Genomic DNA, 19,883 nt, shown 5'->3' on the forward strand with positions numbered 1-19,883 from the left:
ACACACTACTGCACCAGGCTTTTCTGGGTAGGACAGGAATGGAACCCAGACTGCTCATGTGCCCTCACCCTGCTGAGGAGCAGCATCCATACACTATAGCAGTTGGGCTTATGTCTATTTTGAGAAATATCTGTTAAGATCCCTTGTCCTTTTTTTTTTTTTTCTTTGGAAAGGTTTTTGCTTTAGGGCACATGTGCTCGCCAGACAGAGAGAGACAGAAAGCGAGAAATCAACCCCCAGGGGGGATGGCCACACCACAATCCCTTCTCCTCCATTCTCCTCTCAGGATCTTGGGCACGCATGCACACGCGCCTGGCATGAGTTTTTAAGCCACCGGGTCCAGGATGTGGACGACAGGGGAGCCCAGCGTCTTAGCCATTACACTAACTGCTGGTCCCAGAATTATTTCATTTAACTTTATTTATTTATTTATTTTAGTTTGACCACAGAGGGGGAGAGGGAGGGAGGGGGAGAGAGAGAGAGAAAGTAAGAAAGCAAGCCACCAGGTCTGGGACTCAAACTTCAGTTGCCCATGTGGGAGTTTAGTGCCCTTAATCACCATGCCACCTGCCGGCCTCACCCCTTGTTCATTTTTAAATTGTTTTATTTTGTTTTCTGACCACCAAGTTGTTTGAATTCTTTATATCTTTTGGATATTGACACCTTATTAGATGTATGGCTTGCAGATATTTTTTCACCCGCAGGTTGTTTCCACTGTTAATTGTTTACTTTGCTGTGCAGAAGCTTTTTAGTTTAATTTAATCCCATGTATTTGTGTTCACTTTTGTTGCCTGCACTTCTGGGGTTTCTCACTGCCCAGGCTAATGTCATGTTTTTTCCCCTATATATTCTTCTACTAATTTTAAAGTTTCTGGTCTTAGGTTTAAATCTTTAATACATTTTCAGTTTTTGGTATATAGTGTGAAATAAGGGTCCAGTTTCATCCTTCTGCATGTGGATATTCAGTTTTCCCAAATCTTTAATTGAAGAGACTATCCTTGTCCCATTGTGTATTTTTGACACCTTTGTTGAAAATTGATGAAGTGTACATGCAAGGGTTCATTTCTGGGCTATCTGTCCTGCTCCATTAGTCAGTACCCTTTTTTTGGCCAGTGCCGTACTGTTTTAATTACTTTACTGATACAGATCAGAATCAGGTAGATGCCTCCATCTTTGTTCTTTTGTTTATAATTGCCTTAACTATTGGGTATTTTTGTGGTTCCATATGAATTTTAGGATTTTTTTTCCCTATTTCTATGAAAAGTGACATTGGAATTTTCATACAGATTGCATTGAATCTGTAGATTACTTTGGGTAGTATGAATATTTTGACAATATTCCAATCATGGGATATCTTTCTATTTGTCTTTTTTTTTTTAGTTTCTTTCATCAACATTTTATACTTTTCATTATATAGATTATCTCCTTGGTTAAATTTTTTCTTGAGACCAGCAGTTAGCGTAATGGCTATGTCACTGGACTCCCACGTAGTTGACCAAGGTTCGAGTCCCGGACCCGGTGGCTTAAACTCATGCCAGACGTGTGTGCATGCGTGCCCAAGATCCTGAGAGGAGAATGGAGGAGAAGGGATTGTGGCGTGGCTATCTCCCCTGGAGGGTGATTTCTCGCTTATATTCAAGTGTTGATATTGCACATCCATATCTTGCTCCAGATCTTAAAGGAAATTTTGCTTTTCAGTTTTATACCATTGAGTCTAATATTAGCTGTAAACTTCTCACATGTGGCTTTTACTGTGTGAAAGTACTTTACTTCTGTACTTAATTTGTTGAGAATTTTTTGTCATGAAAGGATGGTAACTTATCCTTTGTTCTGTTAATGTGATGTCTACCATTATTTGGATATGTTGAACCATTTTTGGATCCCAGGAATAAATTTCATTTGATCATGGTGTGGTGGTCCTTTTTAGTAAGTTATTGAACTGAGTTTGTTAGTGTTTTTGTTTTTAAGATTTTTGCATACGTGTTCATAAAGATATTTAATTGTTGTTTTCTTTTTTTGGTAATTTCCTTCTCTGACTTTGGTATGGAGGTAATGCTGGCCTTGTAAAAAGAATTTGAGGAGCCAGCATGGTGGTTAAGGCAATGACTATGGCCGACCGTAGTTTGAGTGCTGGACCTTCACCGGGTGCACATGTATACATGCTCAAAATCTGGAGAGGAGAATGGGGGAGAAAGAATTGCAGCCATCCCTCTGAGGGTTGATTTCTTTCTGTCTTTGTTGGGTGAATACGCTCTATGGCAAAACCAAAATAATTAACTTTGAAGTATGAATTCCCCCTTCAGTTTTTTAGCAGAGTTTGGGATGGGTTTGTTAGCTCTTTATTAAATGCTTGGTAGAAGTCAGCAAGGAAGCCACCTTGTTCTTGGCTTTTCTTTGATGGGAAGCATTTATTACTAATTTAACCTCTTAACTTGCTGTTGGTCTGTTCAAATTTTGAACATAGGCCTAAATAATTATTTATTTTATTTAACTTTATTTATTTTAATTTGACCAGAGAGGGACAGCAAGAAGGAGGGAAGGTGAGCAAGCAAGCTGCCAAGTCCGTGACTCAAACCACGGTCAGCCTTGTGGGAGTCCAGCGCCCTTAGCCAACACTCCACCTGCAGCCCCATAATCGCGTGGTGGTGTTATTGTTGTTGCTTTAAATAATCATCTGCAGGTTTTTCCAAGAAGAAATAACTATATTGAGGCAAATAGCAATAAGCTTTCGAAAAGCTGCCTTTTCTTTGATGCTTTCATATGTTCTCTGCTTTTTTTGTAGGCCTTTGAACTGGCCACAGGTGACTACTTGTTTGAACCTCATTCAGGGGAAGAGTACACTCGAGATGAAGGTGAGTCCCCTTACCCAAGGATGTTGATGCATGATACTTCGCTTTCCACTTATTAGTACTAAAAGCCTTAATCTTGTTATTGTGTTAAATATATATAAATCTCAGAAAAGACAGAACTATAGAAGATCTTTTATATTAGGTACTAGATGGGCAGGTTCAGCATCTCTAGTTTTAAGATCCAAAACTCTTTGAGCACCAACATTACGCCTCAAGTGGACTATTTTACACCTGACCTCATGTGACAGGTCACAGTGAAAATGCTAATACCTGGCCAGTCAGTGGCATAGTGGTTAAGGTAATTGGATCCCATATGGCTGACCTGAGTGGTTTGAATCCTGAACCTGGCAGCCTGAAAAACAGACCGGCATGTGTGCATGTGTTTCCAAAATCCCAAGAGGAGAATGAAGGAGAGGGGATTGCAGTATGGCCATCCCCTCTGGAGGGTGCTTTTGACTCTCCCCCTCTCTCCCTCCCTCCCTCTGTCTCTCTCTGGCAAGCACCCATGCCCTAGAGCAAAACTGTTAAAAAAAAAAAAAATGCTGCACCACAAATATACTACAACTTGAAAATCACTCCAGGTGTGCGTGCATGCCTGCCCAGAATCCCAAGAGGAAATGGAAGAGAAGGGATTGCATCATGGCTATTCTCCCAGGGAGTGATTTCTCACATTCCCTCTTTCTTTCTCTGGCAAGCGCATGCACCCTATGGCAAAATCCTTTAAAAAGAAAAGAAAAGAAAAAGGGCTCTACTAGAGGATTAAGAATTATTTATTTAATTTTATTTATTATTATTATTTTAATTTGCTATAGGACATGCATGCTTAACAGACAGAGAGAGAGGAGAAGAGAAAATGAGAAAGTAAGACGCCAAGTCCAGGATTCGAAACGTGGTTGGCCCTGTGAGGGTTTAGCACCTGAACCACTATACCACCTGCTAGCCCCAAGGCAATTATTTTAATATGTAAACTAACTACTTGAATGCAGAGACTATTCTATTTTTATAAATTCTGCAACACCTAACATTCCTTTTCCCTTTTGTGAAAATTAAAGCTATAATTCTTGTTAAATGATACTAGCATTTTAGAATTCCATTATAAAATAAAATACGGATTTATATTCTATTATGGCCAAGTTCTTTTCAAGAAAAGCTCAAGTTCTCAGTTATGCCTTCTGAGAGACTGTAAAAGCAGACAACTGTGTTTTTCAATTTTCTCTATCATGGCAGCATCCAAATAACTAGATTAGTTAATAATTTGAGTGAAGAAACAATTAGAGAAATGCTTTACCTTTACCTTCTTTTTTATACAATCTAAGCAGTTTTGTGTACAGGATTAAAGAGTTGTTTTATTGTGTCTTTTTGTTTTAGTGGTTTTTGCCTTAGGGCATGGGCTTGCCAAAGCGGAGAGAGACATAGTGAGAAGGAAAGTGAGAAATCACCCCACTGGGTGAGATGGCCATGTTGCAGTCCATTCTCCTCCTGGGATCTTGGGCACTCATACACATGCACCTGACATGATTTTGAAGCCTCTCAGTCCAGGACTTGAACCGTGGTCAGCCATGTGAGAGCCCATCGACATAACCACTGTGCCATCTGCTGGTTCCAATGAGTATTATTTTGAGAGAACATCAGCAGCATCCCTCCTTCCTCCAGTAAGGAGACTATGTCCTTTACCTTCTATTTCCACTCGTCTTGAGGAAATCAGGTTTTGTGTTCTGTTGAACTGAGAATGCTCTGTTTCTCAGAATGTACTCCCTTGGTATATTGATAGACAATGTTATGAGGCATGCTAATATTCCTAATAAATATTGTTTGGCAAATAATATGCTCATTTCCACAGCTAAATGCCAACTTTTGTAGGTATAGTGTGGATGGGTGTACTTTGTCTATGTAAGCCTCTTGTTAGAAGGCACTAGAATCACCAGCTGTGTACACTCCTAATTGTTCCTGCGCTCTGCTTTTTTTCTGGGTTATAAGTTTGTAGTTATAGGTTTACACTGTCTTAGAAATGCTCCACTCTTATCTATTTGGGATGGTTATTAATTTCTTTCTGTTTACTTCCTTAGACTCTGTAACTATTAGTGTGTGGTATAGAACACAAACAGTAGCTACAGTTACAGTGAGTAGGGCCTCCTGCTACCAGGCTTGAGGATAAGTAAGTGTGAAAAGTCCCAAGTAAGGAGTCAAGAGAGAACCACGCCCTGTAGATGTTGAGGCCTTCATTCACTCCTTCCTCTAGCAGGACCAACCTGCACTTTCCTGCTGTAGTCTGGCTCCTATGAACAGAAAGGAGCAGACTCTTACTAGTGTATGCAGAGTTTGTCCAAGTCATGGTAGGGCTGGGTCCTAAGTAGTATGTTTTCTGTTGTTGACATTACAGAGCACAAACTCTTGAGATAATTTTGCCTATCAAGTATGTCAGTCTTATGGTTAATTGATAAGCCAAAGACAGATTGCCAGAATTAAATGTAAAATGACCATTTCAAGGGAAAAGTAATTCCTGGGTACAGGGAAATATATTAAATGAGCAATCTTCACATGGAGGTTTACAGTAAAAGAAATGAGTCTCATTTATTCTTTTGGTATTCCTAATTTGCTTCTTGTTAATGGTAATTTATACAAAGACTTTATTAGTATGTCCTACCTAAAATAGAAATTTCTTGGTAATTAGGTACCTTTTACCAAACCATAAATTCAATAAAAATTTCTCAAAGATGGTAGTGAATATGAATGTAAAGTCCTTTTACAGTGATACACTGGGCTCTTTATATGAGAAAGAAGTATGACTTCACCAATTCCCAGATAATGTGTCTCTAACATGATTTGTCTTATAAAGTTCGTAATTAGAAGTTTTTAAATACTTCTTATCCTTAGTGATTCTGTACCTGTAAGAGTAAAGTCCTTTATTTTCTGGCTAGGAGCCATCCTCTCTTTCTTTCTTTCTTTCTTTCTTTCTTTCTTTCTTTCTTTTTTTTTTTGGGGGGGGGGGGGGGAGGGTTTTGCCTTTAGGCGTGTGTACTTGCCAGGGAGAGAGAGACAGAGATAGTGAAAGAGAAAGTAAGAAATCATCTCTAGGGGGATGTTCACACCACAACCTCTTCTCCATTCTCCTCCTGGGATCATGGGCGTGCAAGCACACACAGCCACCTGGCATGAGTTTCAAGCCACTGGGTCTGGGACTCAAACCACAATTGGCCATGAGGGAGTCAATAGCGTAACCACTACACCATCTGCTGGTCCCAGAGCCGTCATTTTTAAAGGCCCGTTCATATTCTTAGTTTCTGTCATCTGCATAGTATAAAGGGCAGTAAAGCTGCCTTTAAATGTGAATACTGGCTGTTCTCAGGCCCATCCCCTGGCTAACAGATTGCGTAACAAATGGCAGTATTCAGTGTGACAGTTACAGGTCACTGTATGACTGGGACGTCTTAGTGGCCTCCAGTCACATAGCTGGGCTTAAGGATGTTTGTGCTAATTTTTACTTGTGTGAATTTAGAAAAAAAAATAGTTCTAGATTAAACTTGATAACATGTAGGTTTCCATTTGCGTTCCAGGCCATATTAGCACTGATACTTCAAGTAGGCCATGTCTTTCTGTGATTGCATTTTCTCACCTTTTAAAGGAGATAGGATATTTTGGCCTGTTTTGTAGGATGATTGTTAAAAATCATGTGAGTGTTTGGTCTTAAATATCTTATATAAGATGATATTTTTACTACTTACAACCCAGAGGGATATAACAAATAATAATTCTACAATGCCTAAAGCATATTGTTACAATTTTTTTCTTTTTCTTTTGCCTTACCTAAAGAACCCACCTGAACTTAACTATGTAGACGAAATAGAAGTAACGATAAGCCTCCAAAACCCAGAATGAGGCTTGCCAGCTACTATCAGGTGAACAAGCACCTGAAATAATTCTTGTTCTTCCCTTGAATAGCCTTGGTTTTACTTGTAGTTAATTGTAAATACCCTGTCCTTGAAAAAGCTATTCACAGAGAAACCTCTTTTACAGCTTATCCTTGATCCTGTTCTTCTTGCCCTTCTATTTTAGACCACATTGCGCATATTATAGAGCTGATAGGCAGAATTCCAAGACGCTTTGCCCTCAGTGGGGAATATTCACAGGACTTCTTCAATCGCAGAGGTAGTATCGTTAACATGAGTCTCGATGTAGACCCCAGGGACGCGACTTCAGGAAGCAGAGCATTCACACCGTTGTTTTCCCTGTCTCTCAAGTCCACTGGAGAGGGTGTCTGATTTTTGTATGATTTTTCCGGATTCTCCAGTTAGATGGATAGAGTCCTCCTCTTTCATTTAGAAGAGAAAGCAAGCCTGAAATGCTTTACAAAGAGGTGTGCATGCTACTCTTTCTGGCAATGTCTAGAGATGCCTTCATTACCGCTGTTATGTATGTCTTTTTTTCCCCCTCTTGAAATGTTTGAAACACACAGATCACATTGCATTGATCATAGAACTTCTGGGGAAGGTGCCTCGCAAGCTCATTGTGGCAGGAAAATATTCCAAGGAGTTTTTCACCAAAAAAGGTAAAATAAATGTATGTGTTCTCAGACATTAAGTGGGCAAAAGTGTTTAAACGTGAAAAGGTAAGTCTAGTTGGGTATGTTTCCAACATCCTATAGAAGGATAAGCCCAACTTGAATGTGGGACTGTGACATCGCAAAAGGGTGAGGTCTTGTAGTCAAGAGCGGCGACTGGCTGCTCCACTAGCTTTGTGACCTTTGGCACAACCACACTTACACCTGACTTTCCTGAATGGGGATAATGTCCTTCATTAGTTAATGCATGTCTAGCAGTTTACACGTGGTTGACTACTCCTACTATAATACTTCCCAAAAATGGACACATTTTTGCTGTCATTTGGTCTAAGAACTGCCTCTACCAAAAGATAAACAGTTTAGTTTAAGCTTCTTAAAAGCAGGGGCTACATCTCAGTCAGTGATGCCTAGCACATTTACTCACATTCGTCACACAGACCAACCTTATGCTTTTCAGTCTCATAAGATTATGTTGTTAATGAAAGACACAAAGATAAAACTCTGGCCTCGGATTTTGGCCATGATAATGTGTTTTTCTCAACCCTCAACAGGAGTTATACTCAGAAACATTATTCATTCTTAAACCTCTGTTTGGGCAGGAAAATGGTGAAGTGCTTTATAAGAATTCCTCCTATATTTTAAAAAATCGTCACTTCAAAGAAACCTTAGATTGGTGCTCTAGAGTAGAATGGGGTATGATGCTACTGTGCTGAATCTGTATAGGGTTCTTTAGTTTTGTTGTATTTATGCATGCTTGGCATGATGTTGGCTCTTGCAAATTACTGCCTCATTCTGAAGCAACATTTACTAAACTATTGAGCAAAAAAAACTACAAGCAGATTGTTCCTAATATATGGTGATAGACTGCCTCTGCACATCACGTGAGGCCGTGTTGAGTACTGAGGAATTTAACATTCACGTCAGTGAGTATGTACTTCCTGATAGGCGTACTCAATTTGGGACAAACGAAAAATCCTGGAATAGAAGACATGCTGTCTTAAAGTTTTAGGCCCTTATAGAAAATAGAGGCACTTCTTTTCAAGAAATATATTAAGAGAAGTGCTTTGTAAGTAGAGTATTAGATTCTGATTGGGAAATTTCATTCTCTGTCGACTACCTGGATTAGTTCCTGGATTTCCTCAAGAGGATCTTATTGGTTGTCAGTAGTGGTCAGTTTCTTTTGTGCTGTCTTTACTGCAGGTGACCTGAAACACATCACGAAGCTGAAACCCTGGGGCCTTTTTGAGGTTCTAGTGGAGAAGTATGAGTGGTCTCAGGAAGAGGCAGCTGGTTTCACGGATTTCTTACTGCCCATGTTGGAGTTGATCCCTGAGAAGAGAGCCACCGCTGCTGAATGCCTCCGGCACCCCTGGCTCAACTCCTAAGTCCCTGCCCGGTGCCGCAGCAGAGATCACACTGACCCTCCACCCTTCCTCTCCGAGCATTTCCCTCTTCCCTTTTCAGGGTGAAGCTCTTCCTTCAGGAGTTTCTAGATTTTTTTTCCCTAATCCAACATGTTCATTTGGGTTTGCTTACTTGACCCTGTGGAGATCCCCACAGCCATTGGGCATCCTAGGTGAATCTGGCCTTGGTTGGGCTCTGCCAAAGACAGTGGACTAAGTGTGAAGCAGCCTCTCACCCTATACCCTTGCCTTTCCATCAGGACATTCTTTAAACTATAAGCATCCTTTTTAAAAAGAGGTATGAAGATGTATGAATCCATCCTTTTATTCACTGACTCTAAGAGTCAACTTTTCTAGTGCATATCCTCTTGCCAGCATAAGGATGAGGAGGGGAAGGAAGGGGTGTTAATTCCTTGTACAGCAGAAACATTAAACTTGCTGTATCCAGGCTGCGTCATCTTCCTGGATTGTTTCTGTTGTTCTTTATGTTCACATTTCTTCCTGCGGCTTTTAAGCTATTTACCTTTTTAAATGAGCTGTATAAACACCGAATTTGAATACCATTTTATCACTGTTCAAAAGCACCGTCAAATTACTTTCATCCTTTAATAATTCTAAGTTCCTTGAATCTTCGGTCTGATTTTTAATATAAACACAGATGGAACCATTGAATAATAGTTTCTTGAGAACCTCGGGTGTTCTGCAAGTAGTCCTTTTCTGTTACCTTAAGAGCAGAGTGATTTTGACTGCTTTATTTTGTGTTCTTTCAGTCTTTGGCTGGCACTTTACTCATTGCACTTGAGTGCCCCATAACTGTGGAGTTGAGATGACTCCAGAAAGGAAATCTAGGCTTCAGACCTTTCCATCTACCAAGAAAATGTCCTAGAATTCCAGTTCTTTCCCAAGCAGTCTCCCTGCTTTTTTTTTCCACATTTTTCTTTACCTTGCCCAAATTTCTGGCCTTGAAGCAGTTTCCTTCTGTGACTTTGCCTTTCTCATTTTCTCAGAGCCTTGGGATCTTTACTAAAACTCTGGATAAAAGAACCAAGGGGAGGGGTGGGACAACACTTTTTTGGTTGGATTTTTTCCCCCTTTGATTTTTAAGATTAGCCAGTCTCTGCTGCTATTTCCTTGCATAAAGTAAGTTTTTAACCACCATTTTGAGATGATTGAGATGTACGTGAGGCCTTTTTTTATATATATGAGAAAAGGCTTGGCGAGTTTTATTTTAGGGTTAGCCTCTCCTAGACTTGCCCTAGACAGTACATATCCCTCGGGTAACACTGAAAAGCAAGAGGGCAGGATTGGGGTCACAGCCGCTTGCTCAGCATGGACCAAGTGGGCCTTGGGAATTACAGCATTCTCTGGACATGGCTACAGGACTCTCTTAATTTACAGAGAGCCAAGGAGATGCAACTTGAGGCTCTACTAACGGGATAATCAATGAGGCTGTTGGGTAACCACCTTTCTATATGGGAGAGTGAAATCTAGTTTCTAGTTACCCACCAACAGCGACCCAAGGAAAAAGCGATGCCATTGTGCAATCCATGAACCCATACATAGTTACACTGAGTCACTGGCCATTCATCGGATCCTTAATTGGGTACTCCTGAAATCAGACATGTTCCTGTAGAAAGAATTTTAAATGAAGCTGTCTATGCACCTATCAAGACTAAAGAGAACAGACTGTATCAAACAACGGCAGGGAAATCCTTCAGCAATCTAATCTATTTTGGGTTTTCAGCTGTATTTACTTCTGAAGCAATAGCGGACCAGAACTGAATTCTCTTCTACATTGTAAAATCACAGTTGTGGAGTTACAGCAATTCTGGTGGTGATTTTTAAAATGAGCTAACCAAGAAACATACAAAGAGAAGGCCCATTTTAACAGTTGACATGCCAAGAAATTTTAGTAGGAGAAGGAACCTTTAACTTCACGTTGGAAAAGTTTCCCCACCAAATAAGGGCTTTACCCCCTGTCACTTAAGGAGCCAGATGACTGAGAAGATGTGGAAAGAGGCAGCTGTAGAACTTGGTCTTCCAGGTACCATGTGTACCTTTTTTGAGCTTAATCATAATACTGTCAAATCGTCAGGATCTCACTAAAGGATTTCTATTTGCTGTCAGTTAAAAATAAAACCCTGAATACATTTTTATTCTTTCTACTGAGTACATTGTCTGTTTTCTTTGGAAATGCAGTACAATAAACAATTATATAATAACCTGCTTGTCCCCAGAAGATTTCTGTCGCTCTCTTGCCCAAGTTGGCCTGTCCCAAGCAGTTGGAGAAAAAGATCAGTTGAGTATGCTTTTTGAATTTAAAGGTGCAAAGAAAAAACTTGGCATTTTGTGAGGTTTGTAGTTTTCTTATAGCTTTAAACTGGGGATGGAGTGGAATAACAAAGTACACTTGGAAAAACTAAGAAAATTATTATTCTCTATATCCAGTAGCATTTTCCCATAACATTGTAGGGTTTGGGGGTTTGGGTTCTTTTTTTTCCCCTGCCACCTCTGCTACCTTCCCCACATCCAAATCAGGTAACAAATGCAATATTTGCAAAATGCAGGAGATTTGAAATCAAGTCATCTCTAAATCTAAGATGTTGGTAAGATGAGCGCTGTAATAGACAGATTTTCATATTCTTGTCCAATTCACCTCTTAGACTAAGTTCTTAGAAATGGAATGGCTAGGCAGAGAGTAAGCACATTTTTAAGACTTAATAAAAAGTGCCCAATCAATCGAGACAAGTGTTTGGGCCTGTTGTAAAGATCTCTTATTTCTAATAACTAATTTGCCAAAAAAGGAGTATCATCTTGTTTTAATATGCATATTGAATTACTGGTGAGGTCAAAACTAAACTGTTTTCATGGGTTTTGTTGGACATTTGTATTTTTTTGGTTATTGCCTAAATTACCCAGCTTTCTTTTGCTTCCCCCTTTGGTGACTTGGTCAGGATTTGTGATATATTAAAGGTAATTTTTGTCATGTTTGCTTATTATACTTGCCCAGTTTCTAATTCGTCTTTCATTTTCATTTGTGGTTATTTTTAATGTCATTTGTAGACGGTCCTTCCCCACCTTTCGCTGAACTACATAAACAGTTCTAGTTCACTTGTTTTAATTGTGTGATACTTAAGGCATATGGACTGGCCCTGTAGCGCAGTGGTTAAGGGAGCTGGATCCCATGTAGCTCACCACGATTTGAATCCCAGCTCCAGTAACGTGGAAAGCACTCCAGACCTCTGTATGTGATGGCCAAAATCCTGATGGGAAGAAGAAATGGAGGAAAGGGTTGCGGTGAGACCACACACCATTAGGGGATCCTCTCTCCTCTCTGGCAGTAAATTACTTTTTTTAAGTTTTGTTTGTTTGTTTTGGAAATACTGTGTTCATAGTGTTGGTCAGAATGTAGCCTATGGGCATTCATCAACCAATTTGGTTACCACACTGACCAACCTAGATAGTGCCTCTAAGTATTAAATGTATTTTATATGTAGAACTCCCAAGCCTTTGGGAGACTGCTGTTGCAGGAGAACTTGTAACTGTTTTCAAAGAACCCAACAAAATAGAGTTGCAACTCTACTTTTAACTAATTTGGTAGACCCTGAATATCTACAGGGAAACCATTTAGGTGCTCCAGAGCAGACCAAATATAAATGGTCTTCATGACTGCTGATTCTTTTACCTTTGAAGCCCATAAAGTCTTCCTGTTCAGCCTTCTGAGGAAAGTGTTTTGCTCTTAGACTTCTCTATCACAGGAAACGGGTGATTGTATTACTGATCATAGATTTTGAAATTGTTTTAATTTTGAGAGATTTTTACTATTTGACACATGCTCACTGGAGAAACAGAGAAAGTGAAAGATCACCCCCAACCCCCCTTATCCCCCCCTCCCCAGGGAATGGCTATGCTGTAATCTCTTCTCCATTGTCCTCTTTCATATTTGTTTAAAACTATGGCCTTGGGACTCTCCATGGCATGGTAGTTGAAGCAGCTAGGTCTTACATGGCTGGCTGAGGTTGCTTGGGGAATTGTGCTGGCCGCATGTGTGTGCATACCTCGGTTCCTGAAAGAAGGGAGAAATGAAGGGGAATGGAATTGCAGCATAACCATTCCTCATGGTAGGGTAGGGATATGCTTTCTCATTTTCCCTCTGGTGAGCTCATGCACCCTCTGGCCAAAAAAAAAAAAAAAAAAAAATTAAAGAATTATTTATTTAATTCCATTTGCCGTTATCATTATTTTAATTTGACCTGACAGAGACACAGCGAAAGAGAAAGCAAGAAAGCAAGCTACCAGGTCCAGGACTCGAACTGTGGTTGGCCATGTGGAAACCCAGAGCCTCTATCCACCACGCCACCTGCTGACCCCATCTGGAAAAAATGTTAAAGTAATAAAACAGCCTTATTTGAAGATTGAAGAGTCAGTGTCTTGGGAATTAGTAAAGCATTGGTGACTTAAAACTCTCAACAGTCATCTTTAAAATAATATAGAAAGGATTATAAACCTTGAGGCCTACTGAGAAGTTTGTATCACTGGAGATATTTTTTTAAAGTTGGAGGGGTTTTTTGTTGTTTTTTAAAGAATTATTTTAACTTTATTATTATCATCATCATTTTTCAATTTGACCAGAGAGAGAGAGTAGTGAGAAAGGAAGCCACCAGGTCTGGGACTTGAACCACGGTAGGCCATATGGGAGTCCAGTACCCTTAACCACCATGCCTGCTGGCCCCAAAGTTGGAGTTTTAAAAAACTACATGAATAATATGCATTCAAGTCCTTAACTATTAATCCACATAAAGACCTTGTGATACCAGAAATATCCCAATTATCAAGCCAGAAAATCAGAGATTATGTTAAGTGTTCAGAAAATTTAACCAAGAAATTAAGCAAGTTTATCTTACTGTACCTAGTTTTCTAGGGTAGAGGTTTTGTTTATTTATAGGGTGTGTGTGCTCAATAGAAGAGAGAGTTGAGAAAGCACTTCCCAGGGAAGTGGCCATGCCACAATCCATTCTTCCAGGATTTGGGGCACACACATAAGATGCACCCGGTGTGTTTTCCAAACCACCAGAACCAGGACTCAAACCACACAATGCAAGATCCAGCTATCAACCATCTTCACCACCACACCACCAGCTGGCCCCAGGAGGTTTCTCACACATAAATGTTCAGTTTGATTTATATTCTCCCAAGTTTGCTTTTCATCACATTTGCTCCCTGAATGCCTATCTAGTTGCTGCCTGCAAGTTGAGCTATTACTTATTTTGAGAGACAGGGACCTCTGACAGAACCTTGCAATACCTCGGTCCTCCCCCGCACCCAGCCCTCTAGCAAGCCAGGACCACAGGTGCACCTGGTGTGTTCAGATTAACCTGGGACCCTAACACCACGTCCTCCCATATGGCTCCAGTGTCACACAGCAAGCAGTGCCCCACTGCCCACGCCATCGTGGCCTGACTTGAGTCAGGTAACAGTGTCAGTAAGACGGCATTGTTTGCACTGGTTGCTTTGGATTTGCTAGGTACAGAGGAGAGTGTTCAAACCAGAAATAAATTCAGTGGGCCCTACTATAAATGTGATTAGATAACACATGGGGTATGTTTCCAGGATTGGAGCCTTTCTGCTTTCATCTTCAGTCAACCTAATTACAAAGCAAACATGCAGCCATCAGCCTGCAAGGCTACCAGCGTCTAACCTTTGTTCCAGTAAAGCATTCTTTTTTTTTTTGGAGAGATTTTCACTGTAGGGTGCATGCACTCGCCAGACAGACAGAGACATAGAGACAGAAAGCGAGAAATCACCCCCCAGGAGGGATGGTCACGCCGCAATCCCTTCTCCTCCATTCTCTCGGGATCTTGGGCACGCACGCACACGCGCCTGGCGTGAGTTTTAAGCCACCGGGTCCGGGACACGAACCGCGGTCGACTACGTGGGAGTCCAGCGACATAGCTATTACGCTAACTGCTGGTTCCCCAGTAAAGCATTCTTCAAAGTGCCCATTTCAGTGGTTACATTTTTTTTTCTTTTTTTTCTTTTTTTGAGAGGATTTTGCTATAGGGCCCGTGTGCTCGACAGAGAGACGGGAAGGGAGAAATCATCCCCCGGGGGGATGGCCACACCGCAATCCCCTCTTCCCCTCTCCTCCATTCTCCTCTCCGGATTTTGGGCACACACGCACGAAAGTGCCCGGATGAGTTTAAGCCACCGGGTCCGGGACTCAAACCACGGTCGACTACGTGGGAGTCCGGCGACAGCCATTGTGGCAACTGCTGGTCCCTCAGCAGCTAATATAAGTGAGTAACAGGCAACTTTGGAAAGGGCCCCAGTGATTCCCACCCGATATTCATGCACTTGTGTTACCGCTCGCCTCGGTGTGGGCCAGACTGTGACTGCTCTAACAGAATCGGGTAAAAATGATGGGTTACTTCTGAGATGGGGTTCAAAGGGGCTATGGTCCCCATCTGTACCCCTTCCCTTGCTCTGGAAGCCTTGTTCTGGGAAGCAGGCTGCCATGGGAGGAGCCCTGTGGAGAGACCCTCCATCCCCACAAACAGAAACTGGTTCCTGCAACCCGCCAGTGAGTGTGGAAATGGATCCAGCACAGTTGCAGCCTAGGGGGAGACACAGGCAAGGACGCCAAGCTAAGCCTCAGCACGAAAACCAAGACAGTAAATGTGTTTTAAGCCACTTAGTCGCTTGTCACACACATAATGAAAGCATTTGGGAATCCTTGGAGTTCACATTCAGCTACAAATAACTGGTCCTTCCTCTCGCAAACATTTTCCTCTGGCCTAGTCACCGACAGTGAGGCACTGTTGTGACAGTGAGGCACTGTCACCACAACCTTCGGCAGCCCAGCCCAGCCCAGCCCCAGGCAGAAGTGAAAAAATAGGCAACTTCAGAAGAATGCTGACTTTATTGATGTTTATACACTCAAACAAATGACATTCAAGGTGCCTTTAAGAATTTGTTTCAAAGGTAAAGCTACCTGAGAAGCTTAGAAGCAGGAGGTCTCTGAACCCAAATCATTACTGTCAGGTTGATCCTTAGTTTCCTCGAAAATAAAGCCAAGGGTGAAATGGTGAATCACGTGACGCACAGACAGTCGCGTTTTCCCCAGCACTGGCCATTTGGTGACCACTCTTGCTTTCCTACTTCTTTCACTCAGACTTTGAAACTCCCTGGCAAGAACAGGATGTGCTCAGAAGGCAGACGGGGCTGGAAGCCCCCATAGCCGCTGCAGGTCCCCGTAGTTGACCATTTCAGGGAAACGAATTTGGAGAGTTAGGTTTTCACAAAGTTCTTGAACCTCTTTAGAAGTTGCTTTTGGGAATTTGTCAAGTTCTGTGGTTTATCAGGCTTGCCTAGGTAACTACGGACTAAAGCTATGAATGTAGTGGTGTTCATAAACTAGTCGCTGGGCAGATGAGCCACTCACCCACAATTGGTGTCCGAGTCAGGCAACACGGGTGTACTCCCCGCCTCTCTGACCCGAATAGGAACCAGCACACGGCAGGTTGTCAGGGTACGTCGGTTAGCAAGTGACCGCACCAAGCACAAGAACGCTTCCCGTGGTCGGCAGGCAGTGTGGAGGTGAAGGCTGCTGGATCCCACATGGCTGACTCGGTGGTTTGAGACTCAGACATGACAGCTTAAAAATCACACGGGGCCTGTGTGTGTGGGTGCCCAGAATCCCAAGAGGAGAAGAAGAAAGGGGACTGCAGTGTGGCCACCCCACCCTGGGGATGCTCTCTCACTGTCCCTCTATGTGCCCTACAGCAGAAACAAGGGAGAGCGTTTTCTGTGTCCCTTACTGTGATTTGTTCGAGTGAACACAAGAGTTAATTTCCTTCCGCATTTGTCCCCTCTCCACCTGGGAGAGAATAGCATCTGCAGGTAGTTTCTCACTGAATTAACTGTAAATGGGCAAAGACCAGAAAAACCCTGTCCTCAGGATCCTGTTGCCATGCACCGCCCCCAGGGAGCAAACGGCCTGAGAACCTATTTTTGTCTTGGCATTTGCTTCACTGAAGTATTACCTAAATTGAGCCCCACCATTTAGTATGCTAAATCTAAAGTTTTTGACAAGAAATGTCATTTCGATAACGAATTACTTAAGACAGAAATTTCTAAAGCTGGTAGCCAATTCTGTGTGGGTCAGTGTGGACGCAGTGAGGGAATGTGATTTTCGGTACCCAGGGAAGACAAGGTCAAATCAGTGTTTGCTCTTACGTCCACCTGATCTTCCGTTAGATTTCCAATGGATATTAAAGGATGCTGGGGCCTGCACTCCCTTTCCCACTCTGAGCAGCAATAAGAAAACAAAAAGTCAAAAGGAAGAACAAAGCCCCCTCTAAACCTCAACTTGAAACGATCCAGCTTGTTGGCAGCAGGTCCAGCCACCTCTTCCTCAGAAGCCCTTTCGGAGCTGGTTGGGCATCTCCGTGTGCCCCCAAGTGTGTCCTGCATTCAGACTGTCGGGACTCAGACCTGGAGGCCTCTAGAGATGGACTGCTTCAGCCCTCAGCTTGCAGACAAGAGCCTCGAGAGGGTACAGTGACTCGCCGGTGAGAGGGGCGGGAAGAGAACTTGATCCTCAGTAGGTCAGCACCCTCCACACCACTCAGCGTCTGAATAGCTTTCACGTGGGTCACTGCAGCTTGGCTTCACCCGAAGAGTTCTCTGAGGACATTCCAAGTCTTCACTCAAGAGACCAACAGGTTCTCATCCTCCATGAAAGGCTTCTGACCACAGGCCCAGCAGTTAGCGTAATGGCCATGTCGCTGGACTCCCATGTCGTTGACCGCAGTTGGAGTCCCTGACCAGGTGGCTTGAAAATCACGCTGTGTGCGTGGATGCCCCAAAACCCAAGAGTAGAATGGAGGAGAGGGGATCGCTGCATGGCCACCCCCTCCCCCGGGGTGACTCCCTCTTTCTCTTTTGCTCACACAGCCACACACACCCTATAGCAAAAAACTTTAAAAAGAAAAAAGAAAGGCTTCTGGCCTGTGGTAGCCAGAAGCAAGGGAGCTTGGAAGGCATCTGGACTCTGAAGAATTGGATTCTGTAACTTTCCATTGTCTGGGAAATATACCTGTGTTAAAAGAAAAAAAAAAAGATTGCAAGATTATAAAATTTGTCACTTTTTAAAGCTAATAGAAACATCATATGTGTGGTCACTTTTTTTTAAAAAAGTTTATTTCATGGGGGGGGTACTTTCCCAACACGGTCTTGTCAGACCATGATCCCTACCCCAAAGCCTGCCAGCCAGCCAGCATCACATGCACAAGCAGCGTGTTCAGGTTGGCCCAGGAACTGAACCTCAGGCCCGCTCAATTGCAGTTCAAGTCCTGAACCTGGTGGCTTTCTCTCTCTCTCTCTCTCTCTCTGGTGAGTGCTTGTGCCCTGCAGCAAATTTTAAAAATAATAATAAATAAAATTAAATAATTCTTTAAAGAAAATGTAGTGCCAAAAAATAAAAACTTAAAAGGCAGACATAGAGGTGTAAGGTGTCCTTTGATTCAGTAATTCCATTTGGGAATTTGCCAATAAAAGTAAAATTATTGACTATTAGAGTTAACACTAAATGTCTGGGAACCAAGGTTTGGTTCAGGAAATAACGGTACACCCATACTGAGAAATGTGTGGCTTTATAAAACTAATAAACGGGCCCAGTTGGTAACATGGTTGCGGTGGCTAGGTCCCACATGGCTGACCACAGTTCAAGTCCTGGACCCAGTGGTTTGAGAAACACACCAGGCACGTATGCATGCATGCTCAAAATCCTGAAAGGAAAGAGGAATGGGGAAGGGATTGTGGCATGGCTCTTCTCCATGGGGGGTGGGGGGATTTCTCACTTTTCTTGCTTTCCCTCTCTAGTGAGTGCACGTACCCTCTGGCAGAATTTTAAAACAAAATGCAGCTTTAATAATATTGCATCCCAGCTGCAGTGAAACAAGTGAGCGGGTAATGCTGCACAATGGCTGAGGCCTCATGGAGGCCCAGGTTAAGTTCCCGACCCAGGGCCATCAGGTGGTGGGGGGTTGGACGCTGTCTCCCACATGGCCAACTGTGGTTCAGACCCCAGACCTGGCAGCTTGCCTTGTCACTTTCCCTTTCTCTCCCTCTTTGTCTCTCTCTGGTTAAATGAAAATAATAATATTAATTAATAAATTAAATAAATAATATTTTTAAAAAGTTCCTGCCCCAACCTGAACAGGCCAGGCTCGTGGTACGTGCCTATGATTCTAGCTGGCCAGGAGGTAGGGCAGAAGGTAACTCAGTGTGGCAAGGTCCTCTCAAGAAACCCACCTCTTCCTCCTTCGTCTGCTTGCACTCTCTCTCATAAAAAATAAAACTGCAGGGCCGGCAGGTGGCGTGGTGGTTAAAAGGCGCTGGATGCCCACATGGCTGACCACAGTTCAAGTAGCTTGCTTTGTCTTTTTCTCTCTCTCTCTGTCTCGCTCTGGTCAAATTACAAAATAATCATGATAAAATAAAGGAAATAATTCTTTAAAAAATAATAATATTGCAAAAACAACAGGGAAAAAGTTGCACTCTAATAATTTGCTACTCTAAGTGATTACTGTGCCGGCAGCCCACCCACAAGCCAGTTAGAAATGCAGCTTCTGAACAGTGAAAAAATAGGCAACTTCAGAAGAATGCTGACTTTATTGATGTTTATACACTCAAACAAATGACATTCAAAGGTGCCTTTAAGAATTTGTTTCAAAGGTAAAGCTACCTGAGAAGCTTAGAAGCAGGAGGTCTCTGAACCCAAATCATTACTGTCAGGTTGATCCTTAGTTTCCTCGAAAATAAAGCCAAGGGTGAAATGGTGAATCACGTGACGCACAGACAGTCGCGTTTTCCCCAGCACTGGCCATTTGGTGACCACTCTTGCTTTCCTACTTCTTTCACTCAGACTTTGAAACTCCCTGGCAAGAACAGGATGTGCTCAGAAGGCAGACGGGGCTGGAAGCCCCCATAGCCGCTGCAGGTCCCCGTAGTTGACCATTTCAGGGAAACAAATTTGGAGAGTTAGGTTTTCACAAAGTTCTTGAACCTCTT

The 19,883-nt window shown here is 42.4% G+C and overlaps 1 protein-coding gene across 1 annotated transcript in view; it reads left to right on the top strand.

Annotated features, from left to right (window-relative positions):
* Positions 1–11,032, top strand: part of SRPK1 (SRSF protein kinase 1) — a gene marked incomplete at its 5' end in the record, with an annotated part of 70,029 nt that extends 58,997 nt beyond the window's left edge. The window contains 4 exons of the mRNA XM_014586158.1: positions 2,783–2,852; positions 6,903–6,995; positions 7,303–7,395; positions 8,608–11,032. Coding sequence (XP_014441644.1) covers positions 2,783–2,852; positions 6,903–6,995; positions 7,303–7,395; positions 8,608–8,792 — 441 coding nt within the window. The remainder of the gene's footprint in view (positions 1–2,782; positions 2,853–6,902; positions 6,996–7,302; positions 7,396–8,607) is intronic.
* Positions 11,033–19,883: the final 8,851 nt, after the last annotated feature.

The sequence above is a fragment of the Tupaia chinensis genome, unplaced genomic scaffold (genome assembly GCF_000334495.1).
Source record: "Tupaia chinensis unplaced genomic scaffold, TupChi_1.0 Scaffold000116_1, whole genome shotgun sequence".
Taxonomy (NCBI): Eukaryota; Metazoa; Chordata; class Mammalia; order Scandentia; family Tupaiidae; genus Tupaia; species Tupaia belangeri.